General features: G+C 45.7%; 1 protein-coding gene across 2 annotated transcripts in view; it reads left to right on the top strand.

Annotated features, from left to right (window-relative positions):
• The first annotated feature begins 7,746 nt into the window (after positions 1–7,746).
• LAMA3 (laminin subunit alpha 3) overlaps positions 7,747–24,042 on the top strand; it is a 247,697-nt gene continuing 231,401 nt past the window's right edge. For both annotated transcript variants that reach the window (XM_077492578.1, XM_077492579.1), the window contains exon 1: positions 7,747–8,241. In XM_077492578.1, the coding sequence (XP_077348704.1) occupies positions 7,948–8,241 (294 nt within the window). In that variant the 5' untranslated portion in view covers positions 7,747–7,947. The remainder of the gene's footprint in view (positions 8,242–24,042) is intronic.

Consider the following 24,042-nt stretch of genomic DNA (forward strand, 5'->3'; position numbering starts at 1 on the left):
CTGCTGTGAATGATTATATCAAGAACTGTAATTACATGCCATTGTTGAACAGTGGTAGAAAAATTGACCTATGGTGGTTGTGGTGCTGGTGCCACAACACTATAAGTCCGGGCCCTCCTGTGAAATATTATATCAAGAATTGTAATTACATGTCCGTGTTAAACAGGGGCTGAAAAATTCTCTGCAACCTCTCCCATATACTCTAGTTTTAGTGCAGGAATTAGCCCTGCCGCAAAGCATTGCATCAAAAATTGTAATTAAACTCCCTGTTAAACAGGGGCAGAAAAATTGGGCCTTAGGCACTGGTGCTGGTGCCACGACACTGCAACCTCTCCCATATACTCTAGTTTTATTGCAGGAATTAGCCCTGCCGCAAAGCATTGCATCAAAAATTGTACTTAAACGCCCCTGTTAAACAGGGGCAGAAAAATTGGGCCTTAGGCACTGGTGCTGGTGCCACGACACTGCAACCTCTCCCATATACTCTAGTTTTAGTGCAGGAATTAGCCCTGCTGCAAAGCATTGCATCAAAAATTGTAATTAAACGCCCCTGTTAAACAGGGGCAGAAAAATTGGGCCTTAGGCACTGGTGCTGGTGCCACGACACTGCAACCTCTCCCATATACTCTAGTTTTAGTGCAGGAATTAGCTCTGCTGCAAAGCATTGCATCAAAAATTGTAATTAAACGCCCCTGTTAAACAGGGGCAGAAAAATTGGGCTGATGGCATCACCCAGAACCAAAAATGTTCTTCCAACATATCAGCGGAGGAGGAAGAGGATAGACAATCAACATAACAGGACAGTCACTCAGCATCAGCATAGGCAGTCTTGAAGGGATGTGATATTTCAAAAAAAATTATTTGGTTACATCAGCTTCAGGTGCTTGGTAGCTGTGGGTGATCCAAGACTGATTCATCTTGATGAAGGTCAGTCGATCAACTGATTCGGTGGACAGGCGCACCCTGTGATCGGTAACAAAGCCACCAGCAGCACTGAAGGTGCGTCCCGAAAGAACGCTGGATGCAGGACAGGCCAGTAGCTCAATTGCATACTGTGCAAGCTCTGGCTACTCAAGACCCAGTAAGCCAGAGGATTTTCGGTGGGAAAGGTGTCCAAGTCTGACCTTGCCCCTAGGTATTCCTGCACCATGTAAATCAGACGCTGGAACCGATCATACCTTGGGGCTGCGGACTAAAAAATTGCCTGAAAATGGGAGGAGTGCCTGACTTCTTACATTCCATCAATGATAGCTGCGAAAGACAGGTTTATACAATTTAAATTCCTCCATAGGGCCTATTTCACCTCGCAGAGGCTGGCGCGTATTTATCCCCAAAGGGACCCTAATTGTCAAAGGTGTAAACAGGAGGTGGGCACTTTCTGGCACATGGTCTGGTCATGTCCCAAAATCCAGCCCTACTGGGAGGAAGTGGTTTCTACGCTAAATGCTGTGACCGGGTCGAACCTACAGGTCGACCCTCAAACCCTACTATTGAGCCATTTGGCAGACGTTGAGGGGGACAGGTACTGCAAATTGTGCCTTACCTTAGCATTGTATTATGCCAGACGTGAGATTCTATTGAGATGGAAACTCGAAGACCCCCCTACCCCTGCCTCGTGGAGGAGATCAGTGAACCTGGTGCTCCCTCTGTATAAGTTGACCTATGCAAGTAGACAATACCCAGGGAAATTTGATAAAATTTGGTCCTCCTGGATAGACGCGTCTGCTGATCTTGGTTCCCCCTCCCTCTAACTTTGAGTTGAACTGAGACGGTGGTGGATCCCCCCCCTGGTTGACCGGCCTGTTCTCTCTCCCGACCATTTCCTCCCTGGCCCCCCTCCCCCCCTTCCGCGTGCTCGCGCAAATGTCAGGTACCTGCATGATGACTGTGAAGTTCCGCTGGGGATGGCCTGCATTTATGATAGAGTAATGGCTACTCCTCTTATCTGTACTGCTGGATTATTAATTTAAGAATGATTACTGGATGAAGGTGTTTTTTTTTTTTGTTTTTTGTTTTCTTCTCTCTTTCTATAACTGTGTAATATTGGATTTACTGTAGTTTGCAATGTAATGCTGATTTGTCTAATAAAAAATTTTTCTGTTAAAAAAAAAAAATTGCCTGAAAGCATTGGTCAGACGGCTACCTTCTCCACCGCTCCTTCTGACCGATGCCTCAGCAACACGTTGTCCAGGACCAGGAGTTTGTAACCTCCCAGTCTCTGGAAACGCGTTGCACAGACCTTTCTGCAAGGCCTCCCGGAGATGTCTCATCCTCTGTTCCCTCTGCGACGGCAAGATAACGTCAGCAACCTTACCCTTGTACCGTGGATCAAGGAGAGTGGCCAGCCAGTAATGGTCCCTCTCCGTGATCTGAAGAATACGAGGATCCTTCCGCAGGCATTCGGTCCGGAGTCCTCTGGGTCACTAAGGACAACATGATCCACAGCTATCTCCTCCCAGCCACGTACAAGTCCACGGGTTTCTTGGGACTGTAAATCATCCCTACAAGACTGCTGCTGCTGAGTACCAGCCTCCACCTCCATGCTGACACAATCATCCTCCTCCTCCTCCTCCTCCTCCTCCTCCTCCTCCTCATCCTCTTCCTGTGTGATGGGTGGCACAGCAGGAACACTGTCTGGATAAAGGGGGCCTTGAGAGGCAAGGAAGTCCTCCTCTTCCTGCCTCTGTTCTGCCTCAAGTGCCCTGTCCATTATTCCACGCAGGGTATGCTCCAAGAGGTGGACAAGAGGTACAGTGTCACTGATGCATGCACTGTCACTGCTCACCATCCTTGTGGCCTCCTCAAACGGTGACAGGACAGTGCATGCATCCCTGATCATGCCCCACTGGCGTGGTGAGGAAAAAAAAAGAGCTCCCCTGACCCTGTCCTGGTGCCGTAGTCGCACAGGTACTCATTGATGGCCCTCTGCTGCATGTGCAGCCGCTGCAGCATGGCCAACGTTGAGTTCCACCTGGTGGGCATGTCACATATAAGGCGGTTCTTGGGCAGGTTCAACTCCTTTTGGAGCTCAGCCAGCCGAGCACAGACATTAAATGATCGGCGGAAATGCACACAGACTTTCCTGGCCTGCTTCAGGACATCCTGTAAGCCTGGGTACCTGCCCAAGAACCGCTGCACCACCAGATTAAGGACGTGAGTCAGTTGTCCCTGTCGGAGGGCGGAGAGGAGGTTGGTGCCATTGTCGCAAACCACCATTCCTGGCTTAAGCTGGCGTGGCGTCAACCACCTCTCGGCCTGCCCCTGCAGAGCTGACAAAACATCCGCCCCAGTGTGGCTCCTGTCCCCCAAACAAACCAGCGCAAGCACGGCATGGCATAATTTTGCCTGCGTACTTGTGTAGCCCCTGGAACGCCTACGGAGCACCGCTGGTTCTGAGGACAGAGCACTGGAAAAGGCCATGGAGGAAGAAGAAGAGGAGGGGGTGGAGGAGAGAGGTGTGTCACAACCAATAGTAGCAAGGTAGCACTACTGTACCTTGTCCTGCATCCTTCCCAGCTGCCAGAAGAGTGACCCAATGGGCCGTGAAAAACAGGTAACGTCCCTGTCCATGCCTGCTGGACCATGAGTCAGCCGTAATATGCACCTTACCGCTGACCGTCCTGTCCAGCGAGGCAAGGAAATTGCCTTCCACATGCCGGTAGAGAGCCAGAATCACCTTCCGTGAGAAAAAGTGCCGTTTGGGGACCTGCCACTGAGGAACCGCACATTGTACAAACTCACAGAAGGGGGCCGAGTCTACCAACTGAAAAGGCAGCAGTTGAAGTGCTAGCAATTTAGCCAAGCTAGCATTCAACCGCTGGGCATGTGGATGGCTGGGAGTGAACTTCTTTCGCCGGTCCAGCAGCTGGGGCAGGGACATTTGCCTGCTATAATCGGACGTGGGTGTACTGCTAGCAGAGTGCCCGGAAGCACTTGGCTGTGACACACCTAATTGTACACCTTCATTCCTCTCAGAGCAGGTTTCAGAGAGGACTGAAGGTCTAGTGGGGTTGGAGATCCCAGCTGATGAGGAGCAAGGGGAGGTCCGCTTTGTTCTTTGGTGTGGGTCTTTGAGGTACCCTTTGCCAATGAGCTGAATGGCAGGTCAACATATGTCTGGTCAAGCATGTGGTGCCCAAGCGGCTGATGTTTTGGCCACGCGAGATACGCTTGAGACATATGTTGCAAATAGCAGCAGTGCGATCTGATGCACTCATCTCAAAAAAGGCCCACACCAAAGAACTTTTAGAATAACGCGCAGAGGCAGCGCCCTGCAAAGGCGGAGCTCTGAGGTGTGATTCAGTCGGTGTGCTGCCCCTAAGCTGGCCCCCGGAAGGCATCCTCCCTCGTTGGACATGTGCCTCCTCCTCCTCCTCCTCCTCTCTCCTACCAGGCACCCACGTGGAGTCAGTGCCCTCATCATCCCCTCCCTCTTCATCGCTGGAGCAAACCTGGCAGTATGCTGCAGCTTGTGGAACATGACTGCCAGATTGCTGTCCTTCTTGAGCATCCCCTCTCTCTGCATTCACGCTACTGCCTTCCTCTAGCTGAGTATCATCATCAGAGCCCACAAAACACTGGGCATCCTCCTGGAGCATGTACCCAACACTGTGCTCAAAGAGTTCAGGAGACTCCTCAGGAGGACGTGGTGGGTTTAGGGAAGGAGTCACTGATGATGACATTGAGAGGAGGGAAGACGATGCGTTGGCAGCTGCTTTGCTAGTACCCTGGGCCTGGGTGAGAGAGGATGAGGAGGATGAAGAGGGCTTGGTCATCCACTCTACCAAGTCGTTGGCATGTTGCGGCTCAACATGTCCAGCTGCCGAAAAGAAGGACAAGTGTGTCCCATGGCCACGTGCTGATGATGACGATGCACCGCGTCCATGACCAGCACTGTTGTCTCTAGACACAGAGCCTGCTTGCCCTCTTTTATCGGCTCACGCCTGTCTGCCTCTCCTTGCTGGCCTTCCAGACATGGTAATGGCCTGAAGGGAGTTGGGAAAACCAGCAATTGGGTAGTGTATATTGTGCTGGAGGCACACACAACTTCCGCTAACTCCTGCAGATGGCAGATGGCTCAAATAGAGAAGAGCTATGTAGGTGGATATAGCGGTGTATACTGGGTTCAGAGCACGCAGACAGCACGCACAATCTCCTACCACTGACTGCAAGCTCTATTTAAAATGAGCAAGATAGTTAGCTATATAGGTGGATATAGCGGTGTATACTGGGTTCAGAGCACGCAGGCAGCACGCACAATCTCCTACCACTGACTGCAAGCTCTATTTAAAATGAGCAAGATAGTTATCTATATAGGTGGATATAGCGGTGTATACTGGGTTCAGAGCACGCAGACAGCACGCACAATCTCCTACCACTGACTGCAAGCGCTATTTAAAATGAGCAAGATAGCTATCTATATAGGTGGATATAGCGGTGTATATTGGGTTCAGAGCACGCAGACAGCACGCACAATCTCCTACCACTGACTGCAAGCTCTATTTAAAATGAGCAAGATAGTTAGCTATATAGGTGGATATAGCGGTGTATACTGGGTTCAGAGCACGCAGACAGCACGAACAATCTCCTACCACTGACTGCAAGCTCTATTAAAAAAGAGAAATATAGCTAGCTATATAGGTGAATATAGTGGTGTATACTGCGGTCAGGGCGCGCAGACAGCACGCACAATCTCCTACCACTGACTGTAAGCTCTATTTAAAACGAGCAAGATAGTTAGCTATATAGGTGGATATAGCGGTGTATACTGGGTTCAGAGCACGCAGACAGCACGCACAATCTCCTACCACTGACTGCAAGCTCTATTTAAAATGAGCAAGATAGTTAGCTATATAGGTGGATATAGTGGTGTATACTGGGTTCAGAGCACGCAGACTGCACGCACAATCTCCTACCACTGACTGCAAACTCTATTTAAAATGAGCAAGATAGTTAGCTATATAGGTGGATATAGCGGTGTATACTGGGTTCAGGGCACGCAGACAGCACGCACAATCTCCTACCACTGACTGCAAGCTCTATTTAAAATGAGCAAGATAGTTAGCTACATAGGTGGATATAGCGGTGTATACTGGGTTCAGAGCATGCAGACAGCACGCACAATCTCCTACCACTGACTGCAAGCTCTATTTAAAACGAGCAAGATAGTTAGCTATATAGGTGGATATAGCGGTGTATACTGGGTTCAGAGCACGCAGACAGCACGCACAATCTCCTACCACTGACTGCAAGCTCTATTAAAAAAGAGAAATATAGCTAGCTATATAGGTGAATATAGCGATGTATACTGCGGTCAGGGCACGCAGACAACAACCACTACAGAAGAGCAAGAACGAAAAATCGGCCGATAACGATCGGTGTATATTGTGTTGGAGGTACGCAGAATACCCACTAACTCCTACAGACGCCAACACACTACACAAGGCCGCCGCGCTGGCGGACTTATATAGTGTGGGACCTGTACTACACAGCCTGAGCTATGATTGCCTATGGCCAATCATGGCTCTCCTCTCTGCCGGCGCTGTGATTGGCCAAGCATGCGGGATCACAGTGCATGCTTGGTCAATCATGAGCCAGCAATGCACTGCAATGGCGCAGTGCATTGTGAGCCGTGAGTACCACACGAATTTGGCGCGAACGGCCCATAACGTTTGGAATTCGCCGAACGGGCGAACAGCCGATGTTTGAGTCGAACGTATGTTCAACTCGAACACGAAGCTCATCCCTATTGGGAACCATATTACCTATTTTCCGACAACAAAATCCGATTGTTTAAATTCCGATCGTGTGTAGACAAGTCAAAGTGCCACGCATGCTCAGAATAAATTACGAGACGAAAGCTATTGGCTACTGGCCTCTTTTAGTCCTGTCGTACGTGTTGTATGTCACCTTGTTCTGAACGATCGGATTTTCCAACAACTTTGTGCGACCGTGTGTATGCAAGACAAGTTTGGGCCAAAATCCAATGGATTTTGTCGTTGGAATGTCTGACCATGTGTACAGGGCTGAACACATCAAAAACGCATACAAAAAATGCACAGGACACCAGAGTACAGTGAAAATAAAACTAAAAATGCATCGGAACGTGCCAAAAACACGTTAATAACGTGCATGCAGAAATGCACCGTGGAAAGGATCCAGAGTGTGTTTTTGTGGTGTGAACCAGCCCTGAGGGGTTATAACTCTCCCTTTCTACATGCAAAATGAAAAAGAAAAAAGTTTTCCCTATAATTCTACTTCAGTAAACAATTCTTCGATTTTAAGGAATATTTTTATTTTTCACTTTGCATTCCATGTTTGTACATTGTTTTGCTTGTTGTCACTTTGTTATGATGTTGATGGTTTGCAGAGTCAAATCTTCATCTGTACCAGCTTTTCTGTAGTGACAGGTTCCCTTTACCATTCATGGAAACAATCAGAGACAATGTAACCCCCAGTCAGTGTACACAACATGCCTGTCTGATACAATGTTTCCAGTCTGGGTGACAGCTGTCAGTGCACTTTGTAGTTCTCAGAGGATAAATAAAACAAAGATCGCAGTCTGAGATGAGATTTTCTAGAATGCTTTTTCCATAAATCATTGTTGTTGATTTCCCTCGGTCACAATGGAATAAGGATCAGCCAGAAGGATGGTGATGGGATCCTCCCCGGAGAGGGTGACCGGGTGAGTTGTGTGATCGGGGGGTGTGTCATGTGTCACTCACACAGGCGGGCGGCCACACTCCGCTCTGCTTTGTTTTCCGCCTCTGACAGCAACAGCGCGGGGTCCGGGGGAGGCGGTGTGAATGGATCGCACCATCTACTGCGGGCATCTAGGAGGACATCTGCGGGGATCTAGGAGGACATCTAGGAGGACGTCTGCGGGGATCTAGGAGGACATCTAGGAGGAAATCTTAGGGGATATAGGAGGACTGTGTGTCCCTGAACATGGTGCTGAGGACCGGGGTCTCACCGTGCCCATGGAGTATCCTGGGCAGAGGAGATCTGCTGGCATTAGTGCTTTGCTTGTCCGTGCTGCACATGGGAGGATGCCAGAAGTCTGCAGGTGGATTCAGTCTTCACCCTCCATACTTCAACCTGGCAGAAGGGGCCAGGATCAGGGCAAGTGCTACCTGTGGGGAGGAGAGGAGCTCCGGGAGAGAAGGAGAGGAGCCCCAGCCTAGGATGGATCTGTACTGTAAGCTGGTGGGAGGACCAGTGCTGTCATCACATACTATCCAGGTACTACACTATTACTACTCTACCTGCCTAGTACTATCCAGGTACTACACTACTACTCTCTACCTGCCTAGTACTATCCAGGTACTACATTACTACTACTCTACCTGCCTAGTAATATCCAGATACTATGTTACTAATACTCTACCTGCCTAATACTATCCAGGTACTACACTACTACTCTCAACCTGCCTAGTACTATCCAGGTACTACACTACTACTCTCTACCTGTCTAGTACTATCCAGGTACTACACTACTACTCTCTACCTGCCTAGTACTATCCAGGTACTACACTACTACTCTCTACCTGCCTAGTACTATCCAGGTACTACACTACTACTACTCTACCTGCCTAGTAATATCCAGATACTATGTTACTACTACTCTACCTGCCTAATACTATCCAGGTACTACACTACTACTCTCAACCTGCCTAGTACTATCCAGGTACTACACTACTACTCTCTACCTGTCTAGTATTATCCAGGTACTACACTACTTCTACTCTACCTGCCTAGTACTATCCAGGTAATACACTACTACTCTCTACCTGCCTAGTACTATCCAGGTACTACACTACTACTACTCTACCTGCCTAGTACTATCCAGGTACTACACTACTACTCTCAACCTGCCTAGTACTATCCAGGTACTACGTTACTACTACTCTACCTGCCTAATACTATCCAGGTACTACACTACTACTACTCTACCTGCCTAGTACTATCCAGGTACTACACTACTACTCTCTACCTGCCTAGTACTATCCAGGTACTACACTACTACTCTCTACCTGCCTAGTACTATCCAGGTACTACACCACTACTACTCTACCTGCCTAGTAATATCCAGATACTATGTTACTACTACTCTACCTGCCTAATACTATCCAGGTACTACACTACTACTCTCAACCTGCCTAGTACTATCCAGGTACTACACTACTACTCTCTACCTGTCTAGTATTATCCAGGTACTACACTACTTCTACTCTACCTGCCTAGTACTATCCAGGTACTACACTACTACTCTCTACCTGCCTAGTACTATCCAGGTACTACACTACTACTACTCTACCTGCCTAGTACTATCCAGGTACTACACTTCTACTCTCAACCTGCCTAGTACTATCCAGGTACTACGTTACTACTACTCTACCTGCCTAATACTATCCAGGTACTACACTACTACTACTCTACCTGCCTAGTACTATCCAGGTACTACACTACTACTAATCTACCTACCTGGCCACAACTGCCTAGTCTGCTTTGCCCTTTGTATCTTCCAGATCCAGACTATTGGAGGCCATACACAGAACCATTCTATATAAGATTGTATTATCGATCGATTTGCCATCTGTGAAAAAAAAAACTGATCAGGAGATCAAAAATAGAGTTTGATGTGGCATACACTTAAAGTGGAGATAAACTTATCTTTCCTTTAACAGTTCCCAGCCCTATCTGGCACTAGCATCTTCTGCATGTTGACTGTCTTCAGCTGTCTTCATTGGCTGGCACAGGGTGATATCATTCCTATGCATGCGCAGGAGTCAGTCATCCTGGCACGCAGGGACCGTGCCAGCAATGTAAGCTGGGCTGTGCATGCGTGCTCTGTTTGCAATCCAGGGAACAGAGTGAGCAGGCCAATCCATACGGGGCGCAGGGGTGCTGCCCCCCTAATCCATGTGCCCGGCCCCTAATCTACATGCAGGGTGCCGGACACATAGATTTCAACAGTTTTTTTTTAATTGAGCATGTGATTAGAGTCTGAGGCTCTAATTAGCTTAAAAAAAGGGTGGGCTTGGGGAGCAGAGCACTGCGCCCTGAGCCCACCAGGTGTGTGACAATAGCGAATTAATATTCACTATTGTCCTCCTGATTCTCCCCCTGATTGGCCAGGGAGTCTACCCTTGATTGGTTTGACTCCCCCCTAAAATATTGAGCATCAGCCGCAGCTGGAGCAGGCAGGTAGGTGTATTTTATTGCATAACTCAACTGCAATAAAGAGTCTACTTGCTCACAGTTTAGTTCTGCTTTAAAGAGGAAGTAAACCCTGATGGGTTTTACTTCCTCTTTTTTCCCCTGCAAAGTAAACGCATAATGGGCTAGTATGCATGGCATACTAGCCCATTATGTGGCACTTACCTGCAAACGAAGCTGGCGATCTCAGCGATGTCCCTGCTGGTAGCTGCATCCATCTTTACCCCTCTTCCTCCGGCACTCTATGACTGGCCGGAGTAGCGGGAGTCACGGGAGCCACCAGTCATGGGTCGAGCTCCTTAGAAATGACACGATCATGCCCTTCAGTGCGCATGCACCAATGATGTCAGGGTAAGCATATATGGTAAAGATCTCCTAAACCATGCAGGTTTAGAAGATACTTCCAGTACCTACCGGTAAGCCTTATTATAGGCTTACCTGTAGGTAAAAGTGGTGTAACTAGTTTTACAACCACTTTAAGGCCCAATGCACTTTGGGCATTTATCCCAGCTACATGGGGCTCTGGTCTTTTGCTGTGAGTAGAGGGCACACATGCACCATCCAGCCCCACTGCCGGCAGACTGTTTGAGAGGCTAAAAACTGCTGCAGCTGGACTGGGCTGGGTGGTGCACCCAGCAGTACAGACATTTGGGGACAAATGCTCAGAAACACAGACGTTTTGGCTTTTCAGGCTTTCACCCCTGGGAACCTGTTGCCCTAAATATTGGTACCACTAGAGTTTAACAGGCTGCCAGCAGTGTTCCTGGAAAGGACACCTGTGCCCTGTTTAATAGTTGGTAATGTCGGATAAAGACACCAGTCCAACCTGTGTGGGAGTATTTATGTCTCTACCACTTCCCATATCCCTGTATATTGCGTTCAATGAGTCCCCCCCCCCATAATTTTTTTTTTTTTTAATTGTTGACATGTCCTGCTGAAACCACCAATTGTGAAAGGGAGTTCCACATCCTTACTGCTTTCACAGTGAAGAACCCTCTACACAGTTTAAGGTTAATCCGCTTCTTATCCAACTTCACTGAGTGGCCACATGTCTTCTTGAGTGACCTGAGCCTGAATAGTTTCCTCCAATGTTGGAATCACCATTAAAATCTTTGTCTGTAGAGTCACATGTATTAAAGTGTTACTAACCCCACAACAGTAAAATCAGTCTGTATTTGCAGTAAAGAATGCTTGTTATACCCACGGTGGAACATAAGGAGTTAGTCATCTGCATTGTGTAAAAAGGCTGTTTGATCTTGGCTTCTCTGACCTTCCCCTTCTTTCACTGTCCCCTGATAATTTACTGATAACACAGAGTCTATGGAGTCAGGCTGCACATGCTCAGTTTGGTTTGTATTGCTAGAGAGGTTTTTTTTTCTTGGAGGATGCATGTGATCAGCACATGGACAATCAGCACTGTCCAGACAGAGGGCCAGGGGTCCTGCAGTCTCATAGGACAGTCAGAAAACTCCTTCTACAAGCTTTAACTGGTGCGCGCCCAGACACTGATTAAAAACAGAACTGCTCTAATTGCTGATGAGAAAAGGTATTTAGCAGTTTATATTTACTAAAATAATTGCATTTCCATGTTCTGTGTACTGCGGGGGACCATATATATATATATATATATATATATATTATTATTGTTATTATTCAGGATTTATATAGCGCCAACAGTTTGCACAGCGCTTTACAACATGAGGGCAGACAGTACACTTACAATACAAATCAATACAGGAGGGACTAGAGGGCCCTGCTCGGTCTCCCGCAGCCCGCAGTACACAGAACATAGAACATGGAACTGCAATTATTTTAGTAAATATAAACTGCTAAATACCTTTTCTCATCAGCAATTAGAGCAGTTTTGTGACTTCTATCAGTGTCTGGGCACGTACAAGTTAAAGCTTGTAGGAGGAGTTTTCTGACTGTCCTATGAGACTGCAGGACCCCTGGCTCTCTGTTTGGACAGTGCTGATTGTCCATGTGCTGATCACATGCATCCTCCAAGAAAAAAAACCTCTCTAGCAATACAAACCAAACTGAGCATGTGCAGCCTGACTCCATAGACTCTATATACAGGGTCCTGGGTTTAGTAACACATTAATTACTTTATTTCTCTCTGTTAGGCCCATGTTCAGTACAGTGTGTGTTTTCCTAAAATTATAATGCTAAATACCTTCTTTGCAGAGCTCTGCTGTGCTGTCATGTGACCTCCCTCTGCTTTCCTTCTTGATGTAGCTGAGTACAATGGGAGGGGCTGAGATTTCCCTATGATGAATGCAGGCTGGCAGAGGGAGGTCACGTGTCTGCAGAGCAGGGCTCTGCAAAAAAACGTTTTTGGCATAGTAATTTACGAAAACACAATGTACTGAGCAGGGACCTGAAACAAAGAGGGTCAAAGTAATTAATACATTATACAAGCAGCTGCAGGGAATAGAATTACACAGGCATGATAGGGGAGGGGCGGTGAGGAGATTGGCTCTCACACAGACTATGGAACTGACAGGGAAAGGGAGGAAGATGCAGAGACACTGAGTAGAGAGCAAGATGAAGGAGGCGCGTAAACTGATCACAGTATCATGGATTAGCAGCCATGATAAACGTGGTCAGTTTAAATAGGGGAAGACAGGAACAGGCAGGATCAACCAGGTATAATACAACATAGAAAGGGACAAATGACACTACAGAAACCTCAATGTTTGTGTTTGTAATTGTTCCTCATAACTGAGGTCCTCCAGTCCCCTATTCATTTTGTTGACCTCCTCAGCAAATCCTTCGTGAGGACCGATGACCAGAACTGGACTGCATACTCGAGATGTGGCCAATCCAGAATTTTGTAAAGTGGCAGGATTATAGTTTTATCTCTTGAGTAAATTCCCTTTTTAATGCACACTAATATTCTATTGGCCTTGCTTGCTGCAGCTTGGCATTGCATGCTATTACTAAGTCTTCCATCAACTAGGACCCGTCTAGATCCTTTCTGTATCTTTTTTCATATCCGATTCCCCCCAAGGCCCCCCCCCCAGCGTGTAACTTGCATTCATATTTTTCGCGCCCCCCCATTTGCAATGCGTTTGCATGCCCCTCTATTTTATCGAGGTCTTCGTGTAAAGTTGTTGAAGTTATATCCCTTCTTAGCTTTGTATTATCAGCAGACACTGAGATTGAACTATTTATCCCAACCACTATTTTATTTATAAACGAGCTCTGGTGCTTATATCTCTAGGTCAGGGGTCTCCAAACTTTCTAAACAATGGGCCAGTTTACTGTCCTTCAGACTTTAAGGGAGCGACATTTTGCCCAGTAGGTGTAAACAATTCCCCATCTTTGGTATTAGGGAAAGAAATAGTGCTCCATTGTTGGTGTCAGTGGAAGGAATAGTGCACCATTGCTGGTATCAGTGGAAGGAATAGTGGCCCATTTTTGGTGTCAGTGGCAGGAATAGTGCCCAATCATTAGTGTCAGTGGCAGGAATAGCACCCCATCATTGGTGTCAGTGGCAGGAATAGTGCCCCACTGTTGGTGCCAGCGGCAGGAATAGTGCCCCATTGTTGGTATCAGTGGCAGGAATAGTGTTCCATTGTTGGTGTCAGTGGCAGGAATAGTGCCTCAAGGGCCAGACAAAGGCAAGCATATGGCCACACCTGGTCTCTGGGCCATAGCTGAGACCACTGCTCTAGAGACACTATTTATCGCCACCCTATGGACACGCTCCTGTAACCATTTTTTTTTATCCAGATACATACACTATTATCAGAGCCAAAATACCTCAATTTGTGGAATGTTAATAGGTTGGTCTGATAAGAACAATTTTTTATAAATCCATGCTGGTTACTAGTTAACCTCCCTGGTGGTAATCCCGAGTGTGGCTCTGGTTGACTTTTCATTACCAAAAGCGGTAACTCCGAGCCACACTCGGGATTGCATCGCAGTATCCTGGGAAAGTTACTTACCTTGTCCCCAGGATCCTGCGATGTCCCCCTGCTGTGTCCGCGGGCTGTGCACTCCACCTAATTCATCACTGTGCTGGAGTCTGTTCCCTGCGAGAGTCGCAACGCATGAGGACGGAGCCTGACGGCAAATTCCAAAAGTGCAAAAAACATAACACATACAGTACACTGTAATCTTACGTTAATGTATCAAATCCTTTCACATACCTTTTGTCCCTAATGCTTTGTCCAGTGCTCTGCATGCAGTTTTATAGTATATATACTGTTCTTTCTGCCTGAAAACTTGAGACTGTCCATAGCAACCAAAAAGTGTCCCTCTACGTCAAAAGTGGTTTTAGACCAGCTATAAAACAGCGATAGTAAATTAGAATCTCTTGCAGAATTGAGCGATAGTGATTCGTGGGGAAATTTGTCATCAAACACTGAAAATAATGACAGCGACAATTCTGCAACTGAGCAAATTTCAGTGTTTTTGATTTGATTACATTATTGTTTATTATATTATTATTTGTTATAATTATTTATAGTTATTTATTATGTTATAATTTATGATTTTGTATTTCAACCTTTATCATACCTGGGATATCTACTAGACATGGACAGATTTAAGTGAGTTATTCCTAAGCCCTTGTACACACAGTCAGAGAATCCGTCGGAATGTGTCTTATCGGACCGTGTTGTCGGATAATCCGACTGTGTGTGGTATGCATCGGACTGATTCCGTCGGAAAATCCGTCGGACCCAATTTTCCAACATGTTGGAAATATTTCCCGACCAACTGGTTCGATCGGACATACTCCGATCATGTGTAGCGAATTTTGATCGGAGCAAGTGCCACGCATGCTCAGATAAAATTCCTAGATCAAAGCTATTGGCTACTAGCCTGAACGTAGTCCCATCGTAACGAAAATTATGTCATCACGTTCTGAATGATCGGATTTTTCGACAACTTAGTCCGACCGTATGTATGCAACAGTTTCGGACAAGATCCGACGGACAGAATCCGACGGACAAAATCCGATGGATTTGGTTGTCGAAATCTCCGACCGTGTGTACAGGGGCTAAGGCTTCATGTACATGGGACGTTTTTACAACCTCTCCTGAACAATTTAACACGACAGCTAGTAACCCACGTTTAAAACGTCCATTTTGCTGCATTTACATGCCGCATTATTTTTTTTTAATTGCCAAAAATGAAAAACACCTGTAAACAAAACATGGCTCAATGTGAGTTACTGCATTTGGACACATTAGCCACGTTTAGACGCACTTGGCGCTTGAAATGCCTGTAAACTCAGCTTCTTAACACTTTTTTTGCGTCACAAAAAATGCCTCTAAACTCAACTGCCTAGAAACAACTATAAATTACCCTGTGTAAATGGACAGATAAGATAACATAGAGGAGAGGTTAAAAATGCCCAGCTGCTCCTAAACTCCCGTTTAGCAGCAGCAGTGTGCATGAGGCCTAAGAATTACAGGCTTACAATTTAAAACACCAAATTTTCCATGCGAAACAATAATAACAATAATAATCATACCGCCAGGGAGGTTAATGATACTAGTATGGCCATGATAATATACTATTTTATCCCTCTAACCTAGAGACAACTGATAGGGCAGAGTCCATGTGCAAGTTCCATGTATGTTCAATAGAAGATTGTGAACAGGCAGGTAAGTTTTTTGTAGAAGAGACATAGTATATCTGTTCTGCAATAAAAAGCTGCCTGTTGGATTTTTTTTTTAACTTTAGTTCTACTTGAAAGATCAAATCTATCTGTATAAATTCTTACAATCATATTACTAGACCAAATTTCTATCAAATTGATTATTTTTTCCTGCAAATCTTTTTGATAACTGTTAGATTCAATCATATTGTCCAATTCTGTAAAGAATTGTCCAATCATATCATAGTTTTTTTTAGCTCTGAGGAAGGGAGCATGTCCCCTGAAACATGTCAGCCTTCCAACCATGCGCCACATGGTTAGATGACATTGCTTATGGCTGGAGAATACATTTGATGCATCTGTTATTATTTTTGTTTATGAGTATGCAATTGTGTTTTGGTATTTAATAAAGTTGATGGTAATGCACTAGGAGTTTTCACCCTCCTGTGTGTGTTTTTGCAGTTACTTGAAAATGTCCTGATCTGAGGAGGGCTGCACTGAATGGAGCATTATTTTTGGACACCATTAAAGAGGAAGTAAACCCTGATGGGTTTACTTCCACTTTGTCTCCCTGCAAAGGTAAAGCATAATGGACTACTATGCATCGCATCGCATAGTAGCCCATTATGTGTCACTTACCTGACACAGGAGCCAGCGATGTCACCGCTGTCCCCTGTAGCACGGAGCGTCCATCTTTTTCGCTGCTCCAGCCACTCACAGGGCCGCAGCAGTGATGACGTCACTCCCACGCATGCGCCATAGAAACGGTGCTTGTCTTTTTGTAAATATCTCCTAAACCGTATAGGTTTAGGAGATATTTCTTGGACCTGCAGGTAAGCCTTAATCTAGGCTTACCTGTAGGTCAAAGTGGTTTGTAAGGGTTTACAACCACTTTAAGAATACCTTTTCCTAAACACCAGAGTGTTTTTTGAGATTTTGGTGGAATATCATATCGTAATGTGTATGGTCACCCCAAGAATCCAGAGGCACAGGAAATTATTTAATGTCCAATTATGGCTGACCATCACATCACACCACACACAGTTGCCACTGACAACAGGCTGTCATAACATCTTCAGAAATGTATGACATAAATCACTTTTAGGCTGGGTTCACATTATTGCGATGACAGACATCGCATGTAATTCATACCGCATTGCTGTGCACATCACATGCGATGTCTGTGCGAATCAAAGTCAGCCATACAGTTTGTATGGCTGAATTTGCATTGAATTCAGATCAAAATGGTGCAGAACCCTTTTTTTTAGTCTGCACTGGAATCAGATCGCATGGGTGTTCAAACCCATGCGATCCGATTCTTGTCCGATTTCACAATTGCATGAAAAAATGCATTGGTGTGAATGGAGCCTCACACAGATTTTCCCATCAGGTCTGCCTGTCGGTTCTTCAGGTCGACCTGATCAGAAGCACTTGCTCCAAGCAAGTCTGTGGGCAGGTAGATGTAAAATGACTTTAAAGTGGTTGTAAACCCACTTAGTAAAAATCACACAATCCCCTGGCTTTCATACTACTAAATGTCCTGTATATTTGTTTTATTAAAAAAAAATAGTTTTATACCTTATTTTTTAGCACTGATTGTCGCTCTCGTGACCGGCCAGATCTCTTCTCTCCTGACCTGACAGCTAGAGCGGGACGGGCCGAGATTCCCCCATGGATGTTAGTTGGGAGGAAAGCAGAGGAGGAGAGAGCCGATATAGAACAGATTTTTTAAAATAAAGCATATATGCAGGACATTTAATATTATGAAAGGCAGGGGATTGTGTGATTTTTATTTAGATATAACAACAGTGGGGGGGTGGCCTTGGTACGAGCTGATAGGCAGGGAGGAGAGGGGGAGGGAGGAGGAGGACACAGACACAGGAGAGCAGGGCTGTGGCTGACGGAGGCACATAAACTGACCACGGTGTCAGGGCTCAACAGCCATGATAAACTGTGGTCAGTTAACAAATGCCAGACCAGTTTTTGCTATTCAGCACTGTGCTACTCTAGCTGGCAATTGTGCGGTCATGAAACACTGTGCCCAAATGAAATTTATATAATTTTTTTTCACACAAATAGAGTGTCAGGTCACCTTGAGGCGAGGTGACAGGTGCATACCGTAGGATCAGGAGTGCACCGCAAGGTTGTGGACCCTACGGCTGACTGCTGCAGATGGGGGACAGATCCCACTTGGGTTAGAGCGTAAGATTCCCTGGGGCATGGAGTCTAAGAGCCAGCAGGTGTTCACCAGCGCCTCTGGTGGTGAGGATGGACTTGGTTGCAACTGGCTCCAGGTCATGACCCCCAGGGTCCCCCAGCTCACACCCACAGTAGGCAACAGGAGGATAGGGATGGTGAGGGACTAAGCCAAGGTAGGGGCCACAACCAGACAAGAATAGTCAGGGACACGCCAAAAGGTCAGGATCACAGGCAAACAGGGATAGTCAAAACACGCCAAAGTCGGTAACAGAAAACAGTAGAAGAGCACACGGCAGGAAACAGGAAGCTAACACACAAAGGAATACACAATGGTTGATCAGCACTGATGGCCTGCAGTGCACAGGTTAATATAGGGCTCCCTGATAGGGCCTGGGGTGGAGCCATGCTTAGAGGAGAGGATATAAAAACCACCAAGTGGAAGTGGCTGGCCTCTTAGTCTGAAGACATGAGGGGAGGTAAGCAAACACAGGAAGATCACTGCATAACCATGACATAGAGCTTGCTTTTGGTGGTATTTGATCAACACTGGGTTTTTTATGGAATGGAAAAAAGACAGAACATTTTGAAAAAAAACCTGATATTTTCTACTTTCTGTTATAAAACATAAAGGTGTGTATTAATTGGTTTATGTAAAAAGTTATATGTCTACAAACAATGATATTTATGGAATTTAGCAAGCTATTACACTATACTACTAATGGCGGTGATCAGCGACCTATATTGGGACTATAATAGGGCAGTGGGCAATCTGGCACTAGGGTCACTGACATTGCTAGTGACACCAATAATACTGTGCGCTGACACTGTACTAATGAAACTGTCTGGAAAGGAGTTAACATCAGGAGCCAATCAAGGGGTTAACTGTGTGCCCAACAAGTGTAATGTGTGCTGCTTTTACTAACAGATCTGGCTGTTTTGTTCTCCTTGCTTTGCAGGGAGAAGAAACAGCCAGATCAGTGATCTGTTTACAGAGCTCTGTGTTTATGTAAATGCTGTGATTGGCTACAGCTGATCAGCAGGTTGCAGCCATAAATCATTGGCTAGGAACAGTTGACAAAATCCCACTGTAGCCAATGACAGGGAGGATTAGCAGAGGGTGTGCGCATGCCCACGCTCTGCCTCTACCTCTAACTCCGGAACAGACAGGATGGTGTACATGTACATGATCCAGCCTGCCCCTGCTGCCCGCCTGCAGTAAATGTACTGTGGGTGGGCAGGAAGTTTTAAACTGACTGTCCATTTACATCCGCTTACCTCTAAGTTTTTTGAGGTCCCTTTCCGTTTTTCTGGACCTAAGCATGACAGATTGGAAGTCCATTTATACTCGGTAGCTCCTAGATCCAACATGGATCTGCCAGAGTATGCTGTCAAAAAACTGAACAAGCATGGATGTCACAAAATGAAATCCACCTTGTTCTGCTCTCAGGTCCAATGCTGAGTGGAGAGGAGCACACCCATGAGAAAGGACCCTGATGAAAAATCTGATGCAGCGCTGCACAGAAACCAATCACCAATCCCAGCAGGCCCCACCCACTACAGGCTGCATGTAAAAAACGACAGGAGGGTGGAGACAAGACCAGCCATCCTTCACAACGAGAGAGAGCAGCAGTGACGGGTCTTTATTACAGGAACGCCTGCAGAAAGGAAAAGTCTCACATTGGACTAATACACAGATCTGGAAGAGATACACAAAGCACACTAAAGGCCCATACACACGATCAGACTTTTTGACAACAAACATGCAAATTAGCTGTTTTGGAGCAACATCCAACTGTGTGTACGCTCCATCGGACAAACTTTTTTGGTTTTCATCGGACTTTTGTTGGCTGTGCAAACGGACAAACTTTCTGGCAACAAAAGTCCGATGGAGCAAAGTCTGATCGTGTGTACAGAAAACCATAGGACTTTTGTACAAAGTACAAACAGGCATGCTCAGAACCAATGCAAAAGATCAGACAACAATACAGAAGTTGACCAAAGGTGGCGGTAAAGAGCAGAAAAACCACATGATTTGGTTAAAGTTGGCTGAAAAAGTCCTGCTGTGTGTATGCAATACAAGTTCAGGGCCGACGCCCTTTGTACAAAAATCCAAGGGAAAGTTTGTACAAAGTCCTATCGTGTGTATGAGGCTTTAGAATCAATATACTGCCTCTTGTATTTAGATATATTTATATTTTCTTATCCTGGAGTTCAGCTTTAATCTTTTAAAACATGACTGTAATATGAAGAGCTGTACCTTGCCTGGTCATATACTTTCTCTTGATCCAGTGTACTTTTCCATGGAGCACTTGACATCTAGGTGTGTTATAGGAAGAATGTTTGGGGTTAGAAGTAAGTTCACCAAGTGCAAACAAATGGCATCACAATTCAAACAGGTGTTACCTACCTGCAGCTCTTGTGTCACGCAGCGTCTCACCAGGTGTGTGATGGCGAGGTGCATACCATAGAGTGTGAACCTCATCTGTAAAAAAATAAAATAATGAATTCTGAAAGAATAGATAGAGGAGAACCCAATATGTTTCTGTGTTTCATTTTTTTTTTTTAGTTTCAGGTAGAGTAAGGAAGGGTTATACCCTCTTTGAGTTACTTTTTCCTTTTGCCATCTGTGCTATAGGGGAAATTTCCCTTCACTTCCTATCCCATAGCCAAACCAGGAAGTGAGAGGAAAAAAAATTAGAGAATCCGTAAGACCCCTTTCACATCACACCGCTGATAGCGTGGGCGGTAAAACACCGCTATTTTTAGCGGCGTTTTACTGCCGGATTTGCGGCGGATTTGCGGCGCATTTCGGCTGCTAGCGGGGCGCTTTTACCCCCCGCTAGCGGCCGCGAAAGGGTTAAAACCGCCGGCAATACGCTGCAATAGCGGCGTTTTGCCGGCGGGATTACAGCGCTGCCCCATTGATTTCAATGGGGAGCAGCGGTGGAGGAGTGGTAAACACACCGCTCCTTCACCGCTCCAAAGAAGCTGCTGGCAGGACTTTTTTCTGACGTCCTGCCAGCGCACCACTATAGTGTGAAAGCCCTCTTGGCTTTCACACTACAAACAATGGTGCAGCTTCTTTAGGGCGTTTTGCAGGCGCTATTTCTAACGCTATAATGCCTGCAAAACGCCCTGGTGTGAAAGGGGTCTAACTGTCACCAGAATAATTTCCAGAATAATTTCCACTCTACTCCTGTTCTGGTGACAACCCAAAATGTTTGATTTTCTTTCACTTTAGTTATCAGCGATAATGGTAAACAGGACAAATAGGGTGAATCTTCCTAACAGGGACACAGAAAGCAATAGAAACCCGACAGGGGTTATATTTCCTCTCCACTCTATCCAAAAGTAAAAAAAAAACAGAGACTTTTGCCCTTAGTTGCACTTTTAACACTGTTGCAGTGTATCTGCGGTTTTGATGCGGGTTATCTGCGTTTTCCCATAAAGTTCTTTTATGTCCTGCGGTTTTGGTGCGCACCAAAATCGCAGGACATAATGGAAGTTTATGTGAAAGCGCAGTAAACTTGCATCAAAACCGCAGATACACTGCGACAGTGTGAAAGGAGCCTAAGGAAAATAAATTCTTCTCCTTGCTGCCGATTAGTGATTTTTTTAACCACTTGCGGACTGCCACATGCAGCCAAAGCGATGTAGTGGTACGTCGCTGCCTGTTTTTGCATTTAGGGAACATGCATGGGCACTCCCCCACCGACACCCTCTGTGTACAGTCTGTCAGCAAGGCCCGGCCAATGATCCTGGCTGTGTGCAATCACAGTCCAGAGCCCTGTTTTGACAATCAACACAGGGCTCTGTGCAGAGGGAACAATCTCTCAGTTTCCCTGCAAAGCAGGGATAAAAAACAAAGAGATCTTTAGTAAAAGCAGCACACATTACACATTGTCAGGCACACATTTACCCCCTTGATCACCCTAGATGTTAACTTCTTCCCAGCCAGTGTCAGTACAGTAAAAGTGTATAGTATTTGCACTGATCACTGTATTTGTGTCACTGGTGATGTCAGTGGCAGTTATTCAGTACCCCCCTAGAATGTCAGTATCATATTGCCCACTGCACTCGCAGTCCCATTATAGGTCACCGATCACCACCATTAGTAGTATAAATTATTTTATACATATATATATATATATATACACAGTATACCATAGTTTGTAGACGCTATAACTTTCACGAAAAGCAATCAATACACTTATTGGGGTTTTTTTGTTTTGTTTTTTTACCAAAGACATGTAACAAAATATGTTTTTGACAAAATTTATTGAGAAACTAGATTTTTTTCCTTTTTTATTGGGTATGTTTTATAGCAGAAAGTAAAAAAATATGTTTTTTGTTTTCAAAATTTCATTTTTTGTTGTTGTTTATATTGCAAAAAATAAAAAACCCAGTGGTGATCAAATACTATCAAAAGAAAGCTCTATTTGTGTGGAAAAAAAATACAAATTTAGTTTGGGTACAGCATTGCATGGCCACTCAATTAGCAGTTAAAGTGGCACACTGCCAATTAACAAACAATGGCCTGGTCATGAAGGTGGTAAAACCTCCAGAGCTAAGTGGTTAAACAGCACCAGGGGCGCTACTTACCAACAATTTAGTGTGTCCTTTGTGCAGTAGAAATCTCCAGTCCTCTGCCCCCTGATACCCTCCATAGTGGAGATCTTTTAGCGCTGTGAAAATGAATGTCAGCGGTTGTACCTGTGACAGCCTATCATGCTAAATATGCCCACCCTTTCCACCCCCATGCTCCATTCATAGCATCTGTACTATAGGTTCCCATGATGCAAAGTGCTCTGTGATTGGACAGGTAGATGAATGAACAGGACAGGCCTTGTAAAGCCTAATACACGCAGTCCAAATGTCAGGTGGCATAGGCCTGTGTGTACTGGAGACGGCCGGCTTCTGTTGAAGAGGCATGACCAAAAAGGTCTGCCAATCGTATACTGATGGCTGAGAGAGCTGACCAGAGTGTTCTGGCGGGAGACCGTCGCCATGTCAGAACACAATACCACAGCAGGGGGAGATTGCTGTATCAACGTTGGATAGTTAGTACAACGGCTCATCCTGAGTGGTCAGGTTTTTTTTCGTTCAGCCCTGCTGGCCTCCGCTCTAAAAGGTGGCGTAAGGCAAGCAATAGATGATTCGATTTTCTGTCCTGCAACCCACTCAATTCCACCATTAACACAGTAATGCCCTGTACACACGGTCAGACTTTCTGATTGAAAATGTGCGATTGGATCGTGTTGTCAGAAAATCCGATCGTGTGTGGGCTCCATCTAACTTTTTCCGTTGGAGTTTTCGACACACAAAGTTTGAGAGCAGGATCTAAAATTTTCCAATAACGAAATCCGATCGTTTAAATTCCGACGGACAAAGTGGCACGCATGCTCAGAATAAATTACAAGACAAAAGCTATTGGATACTTACCTCTTTATCGTCCCATTGTACGTGTTCTACGTCACCGCGTTCTGAACGATCGGATTTTCCAACAACTTTGTGCGACCGTGTGTATGCAAGACAAGTTTGGGCCAAAATCCGTCGGAAAAAATCTGAAGGATTTTGTCGTCGGAGTGTCCGACTGTGTGTACAGGGCATTAGTGTTAATCAGGGAATGCCTCCCGCAGCTTTAGCTGCTGGCAGTAATCGCATGTCAAAAGTCTGACAGGCTGGTTGCACTGAAGTTGATCGATGGATCGCCTTCAGTAAAATCAGCCTGCCTATATATTAATCCTGACGGGACTCTAGTGTCGTTGTAGCTTTCAGTACACTGATCAGACATCTCAAACAGTCTTATCAGGGTTCATAGTTTTCTCTGTGAACTACAGAACAACCCCACCGATTTTATATATCTAAGGAGTGGGGTGTCTGTAGTCCAAATCAGAAGACCAGGAGGCAAAGTGAGGTGACTTGGTGGGGGGTGGCACTGAGGCTGGTGTGTTAATACCAGACACTCTGTCCTCACTGCAGCTCAGTTCAACCAATGATTTTGTGACCTG

This window comes from Lithobates pipiens, unplaced genomic scaffold, assembly GCF_037356315.1.
Source record: "Lithobates pipiens isolate NorthernLeopardFrog02 unplaced genomic scaffold, aLitPip1_a1.2 Scaffold_19, whole genome shotgun sequence".
In the NCBI taxonomy this organism is placed as follows: Eukaryota; Metazoa; Chordata; class Amphibia; order Anura; family Ranidae; genus Lithobates; species Lithobates pipiens.